The following is a 19,484-nucleotide window of genomic DNA, read 5'->3' on the forward strand; positions in this document are numbered from 1 at the left end:
AAGTGGATGGGAATCATGGCTTACACATACAATAAGACAAAAAAAAAACATACACAAACAAAATCAAATTAAACCCTGTGGCTCGTGACGATACATTGATGTGTAAAGACACAAAAAAGATTGGTCTGTGCAAGAAACTGAGCAGTATTTGTAGGTTCTTACCTCTGATTCACACAATGTCCGAACTGTTAGAACTGAGCGCGTTATCAACAGCAGGCACGAGAGGAGTCTTCTTCTTCTTCTTCTTGCTTTACAACGGATCGCATACTTATAAGTGCATTACTGCCAACTATCTCTCAAGTGGACCATTGACACTCTATCTACAATCTCAATTAGGAGTGTCAATGGTCCATTTGAGAGATAGTTGGCAGTAATGCACTTATAAGTATGCGATCCGCCATAAAGCAAGAAGAAGAAGATGCCTCACACGGTCAGGAGGATGCGCTCGGAAGAGTTCTAACTGTTCAGACATTGCGTGAATCAGAGGTAAAAAAAAAAGAAAATACAGACAAAGATACTGTTCAGTTTGTTGCACAGATCAATCGTTTTGTGTCTTTACACATCAGTGTATCGTCACGAGCCGCAGGGTTTAATTTGGCTTAGTTTGCCTGTTTTTTTTTGTTTTGTTTTTTTTGTATGTTTTAGTCATGATTCCCATCCACTTACATTACAAGAGTGATAGACTGCAACGGTTTGAGTTAAAAATCTTGGTTTGTCTTCTACTGAAGAAACAAAGTCACCTGCATCTCGGATGCCCTGGGGGTAAGCTGATAAACTTCACATTTTCATTTTTGGGTGAACTATCCCTTTAAGTACAAAGATTACTAAAACTGAAATAAAAATAAATTATAGATAAACATGAATATAAAAAAACCTTATAAAAATGAAAATGAAAATTGAAAGTCTAACAATAAAAGCTCATTTGAAATATTAATATATATTATAATACCACCCTGACGCTTTTATGAACATGTTGTTAAATAAAAAGTATTAGGTCAAGTGAGTATTTTTGTACTATTAACATCACTCAGTGAAATGGCTAAAGGATAACTGTTTTCAAACTTAAAATATTTATCATGATTTCCACAAAAATATTAAGCAGCACCAGTGTTTTCAACATTGATAAAACTAAGAAATGTTTCTTGAGCAGCAAATCAGCATATTAGAATGATTTCTGAAGGATCATGTGACACTAAACACTGGAGTGGTGGTGCTGAAAATTCAGCTTTGCATCACAGGAATAAATTATACTTTAAAGACAGTTATTTTAAATTCTAAACATATTTAACATTTCTGATTTTAGTATATTTTTTATTTAAAAAATTAATTCAGCCTGAAGCATAAAATACTTCTTTTAAAAACTTAAAAGAAATTATCAACCCCAAACTTAATGCTAGTTTTCTGTAATGATGATAGGAAGGATGGAGAAAGATTAATCCATGCCCAGGAGGAAAGTTGAGTTTCAGCTAAGTGGCATGACTGTTAGTATCTACCACAGCATCAGCACACCCGTGGTAGTCATGCAACTTTATTAATAGAAAGTGGGACGAATGGCTTGAACTACAAGAGCAGAGACTGTAATGCCAAACATTATAGGGGAGAGAGTGCCAGTCACGTCATTAAAGAGCTGAGTAACTCAGTCCAACCCCAAAACAAACTTGACATATCACAACACAAACACAGATGTAATGTCAGCCGTTTGAGGGAAAGCAGTGTACTGTGTATCTCATAGAATCATTAGTAACAGACTAGCACCACATAACAACAGACCTCTCACAACACCCAAGTCACTACATAGCAGGTTTAAGTTGAAATGGCCATCTGAAGTCTGACAAAACTCTTAGGTCAGAAGTCTTCAATTTCAATGAATTCTTTGCATCTCAAAGCAATAAATGCCTTTTCTCTAATCCAGTTACCGGTACTTAACGAATTCTATGTTCATAGAGCCTTTAAAATGGTGAGTATATGGAACTCTAGAGAACAAATTAACTTTGGGGTTTCGAGTGTTCAAACACTAGTCTCTGGCAGACTTAAACATAGGCTTTGTTTAGTTAGGAAACCCCCGTTTCCCTCTTTGACCCTTCCATGTTGGGGTCAAGGATAAATCAAACTCATTCTGGTCATGTGATTGTGTTACAATATGTTTCGTGGTCCCATGGTTTGTCTCAAAATAGACTGGTAATGTATTAGAACCACTTTGCTCATGTACATTCATTTTAGGTGCTTTATCATCAGCACATGCATGTGTTATTCTGAAAAATGCTACATTTGCATTAATTTCCTCATTTTAATGTTGATTTATGTCATTACAATATCTGCAAACAATGTCTTTTAGAGGTTGGCCTTTTCTCTGCCATCATCAGATGAAGATACTGTAGCTGAAAATTTATTTGAGCATTTAGCATTAAATATTTACCATTGTTTGTTGAATTTGCATGACCAAAATCCAGTAATTCCAACAGGAATCCACACAGTCAGGAATTCTGCATAAGGGCAAAAGATTTCCCTAGACAGATCTTCAAGTTGGTCACTCAGATTTACCGTGTTGTCCAACAGAAAGCTGTTTGGTTTTATAGTTACTTCTGTTTGAGCTGTGCTTCATACATCTAGGTTTTTGACGGTAGACAATTAACTTTTTTGTTCACGAAACTTCACTAATGTGATTTTTCAACTTGAGCTCACAGCCAATCTTCAGTACTTGCATGAGAGGCTGTTTCTTATCAGATGTCTGTCAGTTTTGGTATGTTGCACTTGTAAGATATGTCACCTTCAAATTCTGTCATTGCTACGAGGTAAAATACTTCTGTGACTGCATATAAACCATCTTCCAAAAGTAACAAATCCATGAAGTGATAATGCTCAGCAAAAACTCTTTCTGGTTCATAACTCTTGCTGTCATCTGTGTGTGATTGCAGTCTCGCAGTGTAGACAAGCAGCACGCTGTCATCAACTATGAGTCCAGCAGTGATCAACATAAAGTGAAGGATCTGGGAAGCCTGAATGGGGTGAGTAAGAGGGAAGATAATGGATTGGTACATTTCATACCTTTCATTTCTGTTTAATATATATTCAGACTCTTATTGAATCTTGATGCAGATTTGTGTGCCCCTTACTCAAATGCAACTTTCCTTTCTTTTACTATGTGGTAGATCTAAACCTTAGTAATGTATTAAGGTGCAGTCTGCTTTTCCTGAGTCCGTGCTCTGTTTGTGTTAAATTATGTCCTTTTGTTTGTGGTCTGTAGAAACTCTATGACTAAATGAGAACTCATGGGGCCGCTCACACAAATGACAACCTCTTCCTGTTGAGTAATGCTTAAGAATTCCTCTTCCTGTCCTGCTTTGGCAGGAAAATGCTATTATAGCATGTGAAGCATACACCTTTTATTCATTTTTTTAGCAGTTTCAGTACCGTTTACACTTCTCATGTTGACCAGGAATCAGTTTTCAACAAAACCCCCTACAACAAGTCCAGACATTGTATGAAACTACCATACTCTTCTAGTTAAAGTTGACACATGTTGAAAACTTAACTGAATAAAGGGAAATAACTTGCAGTCAGCCTGCACAAATTTCCAAGCTGTGACCCCTCATTCCAGCAAAATATCTTAGGGTCTTTGGATGTTGCAGGAAGGACAGAGGAGGATATTGATTCAGCTTTTCAAGGGAAATTTAAAACGTGAATGCTTTAGAAAGTGCTTTGTCAGTATGGTTTGCTCCCCTTCTTTGTTGGGCTTTGCAGGAAGTGGCTGATATGTGAGATGGAGCTGACCTCAAAGCACAATATTATCACCCTGAATGTTTTCAGACTTTGTGAGGTGACTCACTGTTGTAGGGATCTGTAAACCATTTGTGCAATGAACTTTTGAAGTTGAACTCATTAAATACGCAGATGTCTTGCTGCCTTAATGAATGGAGTGTAGTGTGTGTATGGTGCTCCTCAGCTATAGCTACAATCAGATGCAGATTTTGATCAGATCAAGGAGATTTTGAGAATAAACCATAAGAATGTTGTTATTATTCAATTTCTAAGATTATTACGTAGATTTTCTTTTACTCTTCAGGAAAGGAAATACTTTTTGTGTGTGTGTGTGTGTGTGTGTGTGTGTGTGTGTTCGTCTTTTTATTCTCTGAAGAATTTACAAACTGTGTTATGCCTGAATTACAAGCTTCATTAAATCAAATTTGGTGATTTTGTGGCTTTTATGCTTGCTATGCTAAATGTACAATTTACGAAATAAAAACATCCCTCCATCAAATACAATCTGCCTAACAGGCAGATAGCAATTAGCATCATTCAAGACTGTAAATAATTATTTCTTCTTCTTCTTTTAAGAGGAATGAGCATTTTTGATATGTCCTGCCAAACCTTTTGCTTCAATAGGAAATATGTCAAAAAGTAAAAAAGTTTTCTTCAATTTATAGGGTCTCTGAAAATTCTATATGTAAAATTGTATATTACAAAACTATTGCACAAAAACGACCGTCCAGATTTACTAAACAGGACAAATTAGCGTGAAAGCACAATTCCAAAACCGCGCTGATGGGCGTAAAAAATTATGTGGGTGATTTACTGAAATAAAAGAAAACAGACGAAACAACATTTCATTTACATATTGACCAACACAATACACCAAGTGCAAATTAGCGTAGTCGCCAATAAGCAGAGCCGATGCTCATCATGTGCAGGTGATCTGCTAATGACACAGGCATAAAATAGTTTAAGATGTGTTTTTTTGGGGGGGGATCGTTAGTTTGACGCACGCAAATGTTAGTAAATCGCGTATGTGATTCATTTTAATAATCTCCTCCCATACATTTTCCGTCTGAAAGGGAAACTAATACAAATGCTTATTCAATAAGATCAGGTGCAAAAAAAAAAAAAAAAAAAAACACTGTCCAAACCTTTCCAGTGCTAATTTTTCACTGCATGTCTTTAGTGAATCCTGACAGTATTAATGCCATAATACTGGACCAGTATAAATTGAGCCCAGAAATGTGAATTGAATTTGACTTTTTTAATTTTATTTTTTTCTCTCAGACATTTGTGAATGATGTCAGAATCCAGGAACAGATGTACATCACTTTAAAGATTGATGACAAACTGCGGTTTGGATATGATATCCTTCAATGCACTCAATAACATTTTAGTATCTCAAATTCTTTATTTGTATCTGTATGTGATTGAATTTGTTTAGACACTCATCATTTGAAAGGTTTATGTGTATGTGCATGACAAAGAAAAGAAGTAGAGCTCGAGTTATATGGTTCTACAGTATCTATATTTTCAGCTCTGTGTGTGAATGTGTATGGATATTTAGCATGTTTTGGCTATTCATGAACCTGTCTTCCTTAACCCGACTCACATACCAACTTGTTCACTGTGGTGCGAGGAGAGCTGCATGTGCCAGAGGAGGCTCTGAAGGTAAAACAACCACTACATCTCAGTTAATATCAGTTAATATAGTTAACAATATTCTGATATCAGTATATGAGAATTGCACTTGCTGATCTTATGTAGTTTTTTTTATCTTCTGAAGTAATGTCTGATGACAGATTTCTGGTGATTACGGTGTTCTTCTCTCTCATTTCTGTCAGCATGAGAAGTTCACCAGCCAACTTCAGCTGGGCAAGAAGCCCACCTGTGCAGAGCCCTCAAAACCCCCCAAGTCTTCCCCAGACAAAGCCAAAGTAAGCAAATCCACAGAGCCCATTTCTGAACCAGCAACCAAACCTGCAGAGCCAAACAAAGGAGATGAAAAGATGCCAGGTAAACATCACCTTGATGATGCAAGGGTTTAAGTGATTGATAATTGTATTTGATTCTGAAGTTTTCAAACCACTTTGTAGGTTATGTAAAACAATGTGTCATCTTTGAATAATGTGAGCAGTACTGGACTAGCCTCTGCTGTGCCCCATCTGATGAATCCATTGTCCCTTTTCAGCAGAGCAAGGTGACATAAATGATCATGGTCTGTTTTTATTGAGGCATTGACTAGTGACAGGTATAAGTGACCTTCTATCATCTCATCTGATGTAAAGCAACCATTAACTCTACTCACACTGTAACAATGTGTTACACAAACATGTGACAGTTGTGAAAGAGAAAAACAGCCCTCCGGCTAAAGTGAAGATTGCATCTGATTTTTTTCCTGTAATGGAAAAAAGAAAAAACTTGTCACAAATGGAAAACTAAGGATGGCGTTGTCAACTCGTAATGGCTAGTACAGTTCCATTGCTTTTACATTTAATGGTTCCACTATTTGTGCTATGGACATGAATGATACCTCAAATCAGAGAGGTGTTCTGTTCATTTTAATAACATAGACCAATACTGAAAGCATCATATCTAGGTTTAGAATATGAGAGAATATAATTGGGATGTGTTCTTTTGATTTAGACACCTAGCAACATGCTAAAAACCAATAAAAACCTGTTTTCAAGCCATTGTAAAATACTCTATAAACATACATGTGACCTCTTTACATTCTGCTAAACATTGCTGAAGAACTACATTGCTTCGGTGGAATAATTAGTGTTTGTTATCAATGAATGATTACATTTTTGTTGCTGTGTGTTTGTTTTATCAAACCTCGCCAGGTATATGGTGTAATATGTAATGCCTTGCCTAACAACGCCCCTTATTAGGTGTTCTAAAATCACTGTAAACCACAGCTTCATGGGGCTTATTGCTTTCTTGAATGCATCTAAACACATGTATTTATGTGTTACTCTATGTATTTAGAACCATGGTTCAGCCCTGTCATGAAGTGCTGGGTATTTAATAATAGAGAAGGGAACAGCCCTACACCCATGCCTCTGTTTTCCAGCCATCAGCGTGTCAAGGGCGGGTAGTGTTTAACATTCACTCTTATCTCACTGCCACCTGGTTATTTCATCCTGCTAATTGTCAGGCTTGTCCAGTAATCCCCTGGCCCCCGGCTGGTAAATCTGTATGATGCAGCTGAAGAAAACATGAAGAAACTACTGATTTCTGTAGAGAATCAAATCCACTGCAACACTGGAATCTCTGAATCAGTATTATGAACATCAGTATTCCCCTACAATTTACTTGAATTTGGATTCTACAAATGGAAAATATTTCAAAAAGAAACAGGCTTAGCTGGCATTCAGTGAGCCCTGTTAGTTTGTACTCTTGTGAAATTAAAGTTTAGCTGCAATCCTGCGACACGTACATAGATAAATAACTGTATGGTGTTTTTTTTTCTTTCAATATAAAAGGAGATTTTGATTGATATACACACTGGCATTTCATAACAGGCATGGCTATTAAACTTCAGAAGTTTAACAAAGTCTTTTAAAAAAAAATGTATTTCTATAACAGGTGATATAGCTGCCGTGCACAGGGGAACCCCGTTGTATGGACAGCCCTCCTGGTGGGGCGATGGGGATGCAGATGATGAGAACTCCTTTAAACAAGAGGATAAAACATCTGGAAAGAAGCAGGAGAACAGTGGGGCAGGTAAGATATCCCTGAATCCTTTTAAACACTGCTTACACAAAGTTTTAAAATTGTAAAAAAAAAATAATAATTACACTTTGGCTTAATTAGACAGTCAGAAGGAGATTCTCTTACCACATTTTGAGCAGATCTACACCAAACTGAGGAAAGTTGTGAAGAGAATAAAGAGTTTGAATTGCTTGCTGTTTAATCCAGAAAAAAACATTGTGAAATATTTGTTTCTGATTGAAGCTGGCGTGTTTTGATCTAGCGGTCTGGAATCCCATTAACTTGCTCCGTATAGGAGTAATGGGATTGTAGATTACAGAGGCTTTACCACAGCAGGACATCACACATTTGCTACAGACACTAAACCAGACAAGTGTACTCAAAATAGTCTTTTGATGCAGCAAGAACCTTTTTCTTGTTTTTTATTTATGTGATTTTTGTCATTTACCCACTGTAGCTTGATTACATCTGCACATGTAAACGTACTGAATAAATGCTGCATTCCTAGATTGTTTGTTATTTTGGTTTCTTTTTTAATTATGTGGGCCACTCTTATCGTTTGACCCCAGAATAGACCATCAAAGCGCAGAGATCTTACTCGTGCCCTTGAGCCCTCTAAATTTAATTCACTCAAAACAGCACCATCTCTGTTCAGAAATGCAAAATCTGCTCCCAGAAGAAGCCTTGTTTGTTTCCGAGGGAATGCTGGGTAAATATATCTCAAAGGGGTAGTGCTGGCTCACTGAGTGGCATTGTTTAACAAAACCTTAGTGTTAAACTGACAAAGGTTACAGGCTCAGAAGACGGCGAAGTTGGCAGAAGCTTGAAATGAATCAGCATTATTTGTTTAATGCTTGCTAAACCTCAGTGCTGCTACATAAAGAGAAAATCATTTATGCAACAGTCCACCACATCAAAGTGCCAACACCTCCCAGAGCTATTTTAGGCAGCAGTCAAGGCTGGTTTTCCGAAGGCAGAGACTAACAGGCCAGCGTAGGAAAAAAAGAAGAAGAGAATGTAAAGGGAACCGTCTCCCTTAAGAAGTGAATAGGTTGATTTGTAGACAGGCCCAGCCCCCTCCATCCCCACTGTCACAGAGGCGTGTTTGCTTTCTCTTCTGTGACACCAGTGCCGCTCATCACAGAGGCAGCCGCATATGCTAGATTTGTAAGTATTTTCAGTATTGAAAATCAGTATCATTAATCTTATGTTAACTTGTTAGTAAAGAAGTAAATTTACATACAAGATTTTGTGCCTGAAATTACTGCTATGTATTGTCCAAGTTCTGCTAAACAGATATGATATCAACAAAAGGAGTTAAGTGGAATTCTAAAAGTAGGGAGTTGCGTTTTTTGTTGTATTTTGTTGCTAAAGGTTAACCCTCTCAGGCTCAAATTAAGTTTTAGTAACTTTAGTAACCTTTAGAAAAGTTTTTAGTACTCTAGATACATAAAATATGTATCTGGAGTAATAAGGTTTTTAGTTGCAAAACTGTTGCAAATTGGCAACGCCTGCCTTGAGAGGGTTAATAGAATCGTTGTTGCATGTCTTATAAGTATCTCTTAATGTAGTTACTTAAAAGAGGAAGTGCAAAAGGTTTTTTTTTTTTTTTTTAATAGGAAGTCTCAGCTGCGCTCTGATAGGCTGTGCCATGCAGATGATTAACTAGACATCACTTTCAGTACATTAGATTTAGTGAAGTACTTGTGGAAAATTAAGTAGAACTTAGTCTGATTCAAATGCAGTACTGATGATGTCATGATGACCTCATATTTGGAAAGTGTCACTGTGTCAGTAAAAGGCATGTGCACCTGTTGCTAACAATAGTGTAGAATAGCAATTTTAATTATAATATTTATAGTTATTTTTAAAAGCTTAATTTTATATGCATGTTTGTGTGTGTATATATATATATATATATATATATATATATATATATATATATATATATATATATGTATAGATATATATATATATATATATATGTATAGATATATATATATATATTGTATGTATGTATGTATGTATATATATATATATATATATATAATTTAATATTAATTTTTATCTCTGGCAATCCTAGGGTTGAGAGCCTCTGTATATTAGACACTGTGTGATTTCTGCTTATTCAAACTTATAGAATGAAAATTGGTAATTTGGTATAGCATTAGTCAAACAGTACATCATTTCAAAAACTTAGCACCATGCCTAGGGTGTCAGAGCATGTGTCCTCAGCCCATTAAGTTGTTAAGGTGCCATTAGCCGTCCCATTAATTCTTGTTATGTGACAGATATTAAACTGTTGCTTTGTCCTGACAAAGATTCAAGTCCAGCCTTGATTTATAGCAAGCTGATGTGACATTTTGAGGCCAAGACCCTTAAACTTGTAGAAGGTGATCGTTATTTTTTCTTCTTTTTTTGTGGCCCCACAGAGAGCAAAGAGACCAAGCAAAGTGATAAATCAAAAGAAAATGGTCTGGGCCCTGTAGGCGCTGAGCCCAGCTACTTTGAGCTTCCCAGCAAGGAGGGACAAATGGCACAGAACAGCATCCATGAAATCCCAACAAAGGACACTGAGGGCACTGGGGCTGCAAAATCAGCCACTGCCAACGCCTCTGCACAGGCCAACACCTCATTCACCATTGAGTTTGACGATACTTCCCCAGGGAAGGTCACCATTAAAGATCATGTGTCTCGTCTACGACCAAAAAAATCACCTCACGTTGGCGGTAAAGACCTTAGCACCCTGCAGGCAGCCATCATGGCCTCTGAAAGCAAGGTGGCTGACTGGCTTGCCCAGAATGACCCTCCTCTAGTGAGGCGTGAGTCCACAGAAGAGGAAAGTAAGAGCATCAAGAGTGATATGCCTGTTCACCTCAAGAGGCTTAAAGGTACGCCATTACACGTACATATATTCATTTTGCAGGTGCTTTTATATGAAAGCAACTTATTAAATGAGAATAACACAAGGAGAAGCAATAAACCCAATGTAGAATGCAATATGTGTAGTGCTACAATAGCAAATGTTAAAGCAAATTCAGCTAGAGCTGAAGTGTAAGTGCAAAAAAGTTATTCCCTGTTTAAAGGAACACTGCTCCTAAAAATGTCAAACCCATATTTTTATGTGGAACACAAAAGTATTTGCCATCCCTGCAAGCTTGTAAAAAAAATTCTTCCAAAATGTTTATTTTTGTGTTCTTCAGAAAATGTAACAGCGAGAGGTTTGGACCAACATGAGTGTGGAGGAACTTTTTTTAAATAAGTGTAGTTATAGTAGTTAGTCATGTGATCTTAGAGATAATGTTTTTTTTTTGCAGTGTTCAAATCAGAGATGGGCACTCAAGTTAGTGACTCGGACTCGAGTCGTACTTGAGTCACATTTTTATACACTTGAGAGTCGACCTGAAATAACTATAGACTCGTCTCGATTTGAGAAAAAGGACTCATGAATAATAAAAAAAAAGCAACTCGAGTCTTAATCTCTATATAACTGATATTCAAAAAGCAGACCGCATCCTCACCCCGTCATGCATCCGGACCGTGAGCTGTTACAGCAGCACAATTTTGTGAGCAATGCGTCTGGCATCAGAGCGGATCACAAAACAAGCGCTTGGGGCCGTTTAAGGGAAATATCTTTCAGCGCTTTATCCTCTAGTGTTGTTTATCTAAAGCCAAATGTGCTTTATTCAAGCCCTTTCAGCTCTGTGCGCTTTCTCTTTCTCCCGACGTGTGCCTATGCGGATGACGCAGTTATCTTAACAACACCAGAAACACGGAGAGCAGCAAAATTATAGATTACTTTCACTAAAACACAGCAGAAAAAAACAAGGCTGCAAATATAGTTCTTTTTCTTACTATCTATTTATCTATCTATAACCTGATCAAAGCAGATGTGGCAAGACGTTTCTGATCTACATTTAGCATTATTAATCTGTAGGCTAAGAACATTTCAAAAGAATCTTGTAATTATAATTGAGTAATTGTTGTTAGATATCTAGGATAGAACTTAAACTTTGAAACTGCTGGTTATCTTTCTTCTCTGCTCAAGATGAGAACGTTTTGATTATTGAAGACATTTTTAAGTAAAATATTAAGGAGGAAAAGCCTGAACAGAAACAGTATTTTTAATTTTTTTTTGGTCACATGACCTCACATGTATCTACAAATCATGTACGTTTTTTTGTTTTGTTTTTTTTTGTCCGGACCTCTGCTTGGAAGAAAACACAGAGGCTGCTTCTTGGAATTTTAATTGAATACCACTGACTTATAGTTATAATTATAATTATAGTTATAAATTATTTGTATGGTTTTGTAATATCTATGTCACATTTTCTTATGTGTCATGGTAGATAGGACTCTTATTATAGAATTTGATTACAGAAAAACTGTTTTGAACATGGTAATGGATTAAAACATAACTAACAGGAAGTTACCACAGGGAATTCCCATGTGAATTTGATCTCTCAAAGCCACAGGGAGTTTTTAATGGTCAGTTCAAATGAAGTTGGTCTTGCATGTTTTAAAATTATTTAAAATGATGCCTAGGGAGTACACTAATGTTTTACCCTTTCAGATTGATTATATGCATTTAGAAAAGAGGAGCAAATGACAAAAGCATTACTCGGTGCCTTATTGTAGGAGCCTTAAAGGGCAATTGAAGGGGAATGCCATTGACTTTTTTGTCAGCTCAAAGCTTCAGTGTCTCTATTCTTCACCTCCACCATTCTTGCAGTTATGCAAATGTAAATGAGCAGTGCTTTTGAGTCTAAAGACCTTTTACCACCAAGGATAACTATAAAGATATAGTTCTAAAATTGTTTTCAATATTAAAGATTAGCAGAGTCCATACCACAGCTATAAAACGATAAAGGCACATAAAAATGATATTGGTTGAATCATGTCAAGATCTTTTTTTTTTTCAGCCGATGAATGATACTAACACTGATGCCCAATCAGAGTTCATCCTGCTATAACAAGCTCGAGAATTTAAAGCGACAGACGCGTGTATAAATAAACAGACAATATTGTCCGCTGATGTGGACGCTAATATTGTTATCTTTATACTGTAGTTATCATTTGCAGTGTGAACGGGGATTAACAGTAAATTATTTCTTGACAGAATCATAGACTAACCAAAGATTCCCATCACATCATGAGACATGACCTTTACAACACTCCTTTTCATTATCTAGACTGCCGACTTTCATTCCACTTAAGATTTTTCTGAATTTCTCACAGCCGTTAAAGGGATTCAATAATGATGACATCGATTTTTACTGAACTCTGCAACCAGCCAGTAGACGGGTTGTATAGCGTCAGCTGAATTTCCCTTTCCAGAGGATTAGCTGCCACCTAGCACTTTTAAAACCCTTTTTCCTTGCACCCACTGACAGAGCTTATAGCAAAGAATGCAGTTAACGCTCCACTTTCTCCTTACACTCTCCTTCAGAAGCTATTTCTCTAACCGTAGCAGAACTGCCCTGATTTCTGTGCTTTTGATTTAGTCTGTGTATTGGTTTAGCTAGACTTTGAGATCTACTTTGTACAAAACCTGATTTCTTAAACAAAAACCTTCTCCTCCTGTGGATCACCTGGGATGCGTCCCTCTGGTAGGACTATTCATTGTAAAAACTGCCGCATGCCTGCTTTGGGAAAGGAAAGCCCACTCTGCTCGCCATCGCGTGATTCTGTAATGAAATGTGTGCTAATTTATGAGGAGCGGGTGCTTTGCAGCCAAAGAGCGCTGACAGCAAATCCACGTGTGAGCTCTAAGCAGGGCTGATAATTGGTGAAGGCTGGTAGACTATGCGGTTTATCCAGTCTCAGGCGTGGTTCTTTTTTAGTGCTTGTGTTTGCGGTTGTCTTTTGGAAACTGCATTGGTACTGTTTGTTTTGTTGGGCGAGATCTAAGAACTGGTGAGTTGGATTGTTGTTTTGATTGTCCACTGGTGAGTTGATTTCTGTTTTGATCATTCGAGGGCTTGTTTCTTGACTGAGGTGGAAAACTATAGTGTATTTGGAGAGCTAGAAACAGAAACTGAGACCTAAAAAGTGGTCTGATTGGTTTTTATAGTCTTTCTTTCAGTATTTTTGCTTTAAATTTTTTTAGTTGCTTTTTCATTTTTGAAATAGTTATATTGTGAATTTATTTTGAATTTCATTTTTTAACAAATCACTATAGTTCATCATTGCACCATACTCAATTTTTACCTTTAATCATATCAAAGTAATCAATCAAATGTGCATATGCAGAACTAGTTTTCTATTATTTACTGATATTCTTATTTGAAACATTTAAGCTGCACCATTACTTGTTGCAACCACTTTTATTTCTAAACACTAGGGCTGTGCGATATGGACAAAAAAAAAACCTATCAGGATTTTTTGATCAGTTTTGCGATTTCGATTTTAATCACGATTTTGACACACACAGACAAGCTTTACAGTCATAAATGCATTGAGCCATTTCTTACCGTATAAACGCTATTTCTAACCTTTTCTGTTCACGTCTTTTACCGTGTGCAGTGTGAACGCTCTGATCCATTAACATGGGCTCGGAAAAAAAAGGCTACACATCACAGACAGAGTGTGTGAACCTGGAGTTAGGCGTATGCCCAGACTGTTCTGTTCTCGCGCTCCACTTAGGCGCGCTGCATTCTGATTGGATCAGATAGCATACTGCAGGAGTTCGGGGCCGCGGAAAATCATGCTATAAAGCGATTTAGAAATTGCGAACGCTCAAATCGTGATTTTATTACGATTTCGATTAATCGCACAGCCCTAGTAAACATTTCTATTATTGTGGTGTAATTAATTTCAGATTTGCATGCCCTTAAACGTCACTTACAAAAAGCTGTTGGATATCGATCAGATGACCCTTTCGGTCTAATTAAATACACAGTCTGAAGTCAGAACTCATAAGTTAATTAAATCAGACCATCCCGTTTGGATTGAAACTATGAAAAATTAGTATTTTGTCTTGTTCTATTTCAATATAAAATGTAATTTTATTCCTGTGATGGTTAAGCTGAATTTTCAGCAGTCATTACTTCAGACTTCAGTGTCACGTGATCCTCCAGAATATGTGCTTTATAAGTACTAATGAACAGCCAGTATGATCATTATAGGCATGCTAATAAGCAACAAGTTAATAGTGAGAATTGGCCCTATACTATACTAGTATTGGGACCAATACCCTATACTACTTTGTTACCAGTGTGAAATTATTTTTAAAAAATCCTACTGGCCCCAAACTTTTGAATGGTAGATAACATTATACAGAGCATGATCTAGAGACAATGAAACAATACTACATGTTAATTCCTGTATTTGATCATTTAATATGTGTGTTGCTTGGAGTTATTGGACTAGTTAGAGTAAATGCAGTCTGACTCATAGAGGGCTGGTGGGGTCAGCTCTCCTCATTCAAAGAACATGCTGTGAGACACAGAAGAGCTGCTTTGTTTCACGTTTGTGCGTGAAAGGCCACTGTCAGAGTGGTCTCCCAGTATCCCAGAGCAGAGGCTGTCACTTCTGACTGCATGCTGCTTCCTCAGCCGACCAAGCTGAAGAATAGACGACCCCCTCCTCCACCTCTTTATTTCCTCGCCTTTTCTTGCTGAGAGTAGAGCTTAGTTAGCGTCCAGAGACGCCAGTTTTGTAGTCCACTGTAATGCCTCAGGGTGTATCGCATGGGGGATTTTGTGTTAGCTCTGGTTAGGTTTGTGTCTGAAGTTGCACACTTGGTTGAAAGCACTAGCCTGCTCTGTGTTCAAATCTGCCGTAACCCATCCAAACGATCTTCCGTTACAGGCAGTAAACACGAAGATGGCACGCAGAGCGATTCTGAGAATGGTCTAGGATTGCGATTTGGCAGCAAACGCCATGCCGCACTGGAGGAGCGCCTGAGAGCCGCAGGAGTGGGCCGGGTCAAAACAGACGGGTCGTCTTCTGTGAGCCGCACAGCCTTCATGATTGAGTTCTATGACGAGGATAACCCTCGCAAACGGCGCTCTTACTCATTTTCGCAGACTGCACCTTTGCTCGGAGGCGTGGCAGGGGAGGGATTTTGCCCTGCACCGCCCTCACGTCCTAAGGTCGTTGCGACAGCAGCGGACGGCAGCAAGGGCATGTCATCATCCCTAGCGGCAGTCGCCCCAACGGCTGCTCGACTCCTGCTCAAACAGAGATCTGAGGAGCCAAAGGTGGTGCAGAGCCCTGCCGCTACCGCTCAGACCAGTCCCACAGATGAGGCTCAGAAAGCAGACGACGACCAGAGCGACAAGGGAACTTACACCATCGAACTGGATAAAAGCAACGCTGAGGAAGAAGAGGCACGGCGAATGATCGATAAGGTATGAAAACTAATCATAACCCTGCTTGGTTTGCAATTCTGAATTAAAATCAAACACTTTGTTTTGATGATCTTATCAGGCAGGAGATGGGAATGATTAGTGTCTCCTGAGGGATAGTTCACCTAAAAATGAAAATGCACACATCGAGTCTCATGGTATGTTTTTCCATACGGAAGTCAATGGGGATCGGCAACTGTTTGGCTACAAGTATTCTTTAAAGTATCATCATTTGTGTTCAGCAGAACAAAGAAATTCATGCAGGTTTGGAACAACTTCATTTTGGGGTGAACTGTCCCTTTAAATGGGAGTTTTGCAGCAGTGTTTAAAGGGATAGTTCACCCAAAAATCTTAGTTCACCTTCATTCATCTTCGGAACACAAATTGAGATATTTTTGATGAAATTCAAGAGCTTTCTGACTCTGCATGTTCAAGTCCCAGAAAGTTATTAAGAACATCGTTAAAATAGCTGCTTCTGCAGCACCACACGCATACATTGTGGACTTACATGGAAGAGAAGAAATTGTTGAATAAAGTCGTTATTTTAGTTTTCTTTGTGCACAAAAAGTATTCTTGTAACTTCATAAAATTACGGTTGAAGCACTGATGTCACATGGACTATTTTAATATTTTAATTTTAATAGAATGACACGATGGTGAGATATTAATGACAGAATTTTCATTTTTGGGTGAACTATCCCTTTAAGATATTGTCTTACAGATAAGTATATGGACATGTTTCCTTGTGTTAAACACTCACCCAGCTGGCTTGGTTTGTGGAGGATGGTAGTTCACTGTCATCAAACCTCATCACTCATCACAAGACTCGCAGATTAACATGGGAGTCATTTCCCCTTGTGACAAGTGGAAGAAAAAATAAATATAGATAGCACTAAGCCTGAAATTGTGTGCAAACAATGTTTGAATTGAGTCCGGTTATGCAGGCGTTTAATACTCAGGGTCATAAATTAGAGGTCAGAAGGAATGTCAGTACAGCCTTACAAGCACCGTAATGATCCTCAACATGCTCTCTTGACTGCATTGTGAATGTTGTGTTTATCCTGGAAATGTGTTTCTGAACATCAAGCAGTTTGAGTGCGTCTTGCTGTGAAGCGCTCTGTCTAATGGGTTTATAATGGCTCTCATGTGGCAAACCAGTCAACTCCTCCGTTATTCTTTTCATCTTCAGGGAGTTTTTAAGTGTTGTCTTTTAATTCACGTCTGCTTGCTATTACTTATAAAGTGTTTATGAATGTTCATGCGTTTGTTTTTAAAATACAATGAAAAACGGAAGAATACTGCACATTTGGTTGATTTCAGCTACAAATGATGGGTGGATAAAAAATTCTTGACATTTTCAGCCATCTAGTTATTTTCAATAGACATCTCAATATATACTGTACACTACTGTTCAAAAGTTTGGGGTTGGTAAGATTTTGTAATGTTTTTATGCTCACCGAGGCTGCATTTATTTGGTCAAATATACAGCAAAACTAAAATATTCTGAAGTATTTTTACAATTTAAAATAACTTTTTTCTATTTGAATATTATGTATTCTAAAATGTAATTCATTACTTTGATGTCAAAGCCCAGACATGACTACAGACCTCAGTGTCACATGATGCTTCAGAAATCATAATATGCTAATTCGCTTCTCTAGAGTCTTTTATTATTTTTGTATCATTGTTCTGCTGCTTAATATTTTTGTGGAAAATGTAATATTTGATCATTGGATTCTTTAACATTATAAATGTCTTTCTTTACTGTTACTTTTGATTAATTTAGTGGGTTCTTGTTAAATAATACTATTCATTTCTTACTAAAAATCTTTTTAAAAATCTTACTAACCTTTTGGACAATTAAGTCTTAAGGAAACTTTGAAATTCTATTAAAAACCAAATTAAATGCATATTAAATCCATTCCAAAATAATTAACAATACCTGACCCTGGACCACAAAAGGTCAAATTTTTTGAAATTGAGATTTGTACATCATCTGATAAATAAGCTTTCCATTGATGTATGGTTTGTTATGATAGGACAATATTTAGCTGAATATTGAGAAAAAAAACATTGAGAAAATCACCTTTAAAGTTGTCCAAATGAAGTTTGATATATTTACAGTATGAAATTCATGGAAAATGATCCTAATGATTTTTGCATAAAAGAAAAATCAATAATTCTGACCCATACAATGTATTGTTGGCTATTGCTACAAATATACCCCAGCGACTTATGACTGGTCTTGTGCTCCAGGGTCACGTGTGTGTAAATATTCAGTATCATCCAGCCCTGATGGATGGATCAGTTAATAGTCAGGTGGATAGACAGAATTATTTGTTTTATATAGACTCGCTGTCAATCAAGCTGAGTTAAGTTTGCTTTTTAACATCCTGTGTTGTGTAGGTGTTTCTGTTGAACTGACATTAATACTTCCTGTTAGTTTTTTCTTGAGATGTTGATGTTGTTCTGGCTCTGTTGCTATGGAGTCTGCAGTAAAACCTTTTGCCACGTAGGTGCTTGCATTGTGTCACAGCTCTTGATTCTCCTGCGTGTTTTGTGTTTGTCATGTGTAGGTGTTTGGGGTGGAGGAATCTCAGAATCCTGGTTGCCCTGAAAAACGAGAAGCCAGTGGAAAAGTGAAGGACAGCAAGAAGCTCAGCTCCACTGCGTCTGAGGTAAAGACTGAAGTGCTTTTATAACACACGTCTGCATCATGTTGTCATTTGTAGAGTCGTTTAGATTAATGCTCTCGCATGAATTATTCTGCATGATAAACTACCATTTATTTGATCCTTCATTATATTATTATGACAGGCAGCTGTCTTTTATCAAAATAACAGGTTTTCATCATTTGCAGCATAATGTTTGTTGATTTCATCAGCAGATTTACATGTAACAGAAACCAGGTTGTTTCTGATGTGTTTCTAATTTGTTTTGGTCTGTGACTACACCAGTTGAAACTGCATTCGACATTCTAGTTTGACTGATTAGGTTTAATGTTACGTGGAAAGGACTTTCAGGAATACTGACACAGTGATTTGTCAGTCACTCCCTCCACTGACCACTTCCTTGTTAGGCTGAGAACTAGCCACTTCCTCGCTGACCCAGTTCGGGAATGAGAAGTAGTAGTCTTCTGCCTCTAGGCAATATCTACACACACACACATACAAGAATAAGGCTACAAAAGAGTACTTGTTTTGAATCCTTGTTGTGGATCCATGCCATGTTTCACCCAGTCTTCACACTAGCATGAGCAGAGAGAGTTTTCTGTTTTATAATTTTTTTTATATTTTAAGTGGCGCTTACTAAAGCTAACATAATCAAAATAAGTCTAGTTTGTTTGGAAAAGACATTAAAGATATAATGCAGACTCCACATCATGTAGCAGAAAGCCAATGTATCACACAACCCATCAGCTCTGTGCTGAACTGGACCACAGACAACTATTGTAGTAGGGGTAATTTAAGTGATTAACGTCTTTGGTCCATTTCTAGAGAACTGTGGCGGAATCGGTTGCAGTCGGCAGCTCTCGCTGGGTTTCACAGTGGGCCAGTTTAGCTGCTAATCAAACGAGAACAGACCCAGAGGGCTCTGGGGCAGAACCACCAGCTTTTGTCCATCAAGAGCGAGGTAATTTACAGAATTGTATGAACGTTTCGC

General features: G+C 37.5%; 1 protein-coding gene across 3 annotated transcripts in view; it reads left to right on the forward strand.

The window, feature by feature from the left end:
• LOC132157221 (centrosomal protein of 170 kDa-like) overlaps positions 1-19,484 on the forward strand; it is a 37,030-nt gene that overhangs the window by 7,379 nt on the left and 10,167 nt on the right. Inside the window, exons 3-12 of one of the 3 annotated variants that reach the window (XM_059566469.1) lie at positions 2,916-3,005; positions 5,041-5,119; positions 5,366-5,424; positions 5,598-5,769; positions 7,345-7,482; positions 9,903-10,361; positions 15,283-15,422; positions 15,501-15,824; positions 18,398-18,499; positions 19,319-19,454. In XM_059566469.1, the coding sequence (XP_059422452.1) occupies positions 2,916-3,005; positions 5,041-5,119; positions 5,366-5,424; positions 5,598-5,769; positions 7,345-7,482; positions 9,903-10,361; positions 15,283-15,422; positions 15,501-15,824; positions 18,398-18,499; positions 19,319-19,454 (1,699 nt within the window). Of the gene's footprint in view, positions 1-2,915; positions 3,006-5,040; positions 5,120-5,365; positions 5,425-5,597; positions 5,770-7,344; positions 7,483-9,902; positions 10,362-15,282; positions 15,825-18,397; positions 18,500-19,318; positions 19,455-19,484 lie in introns of all 3 variants that reach the window. The other 2 variants (XM_059566468.1, XM_059566470.1) reach the window with 2 other exon arrangements.

This window comes from Carassius carassius, chromosome 14 (assembly GCF_963082965.1).
Source record: "Carassius carassius chromosome 14, fCarCar2.1, whole genome shotgun sequence".
NCBI classification, from domain to species: Eukaryota; Metazoa; Chordata; class Actinopteri; order Cypriniformes; family Cyprinidae; genus Carassius; species Carassius carassius.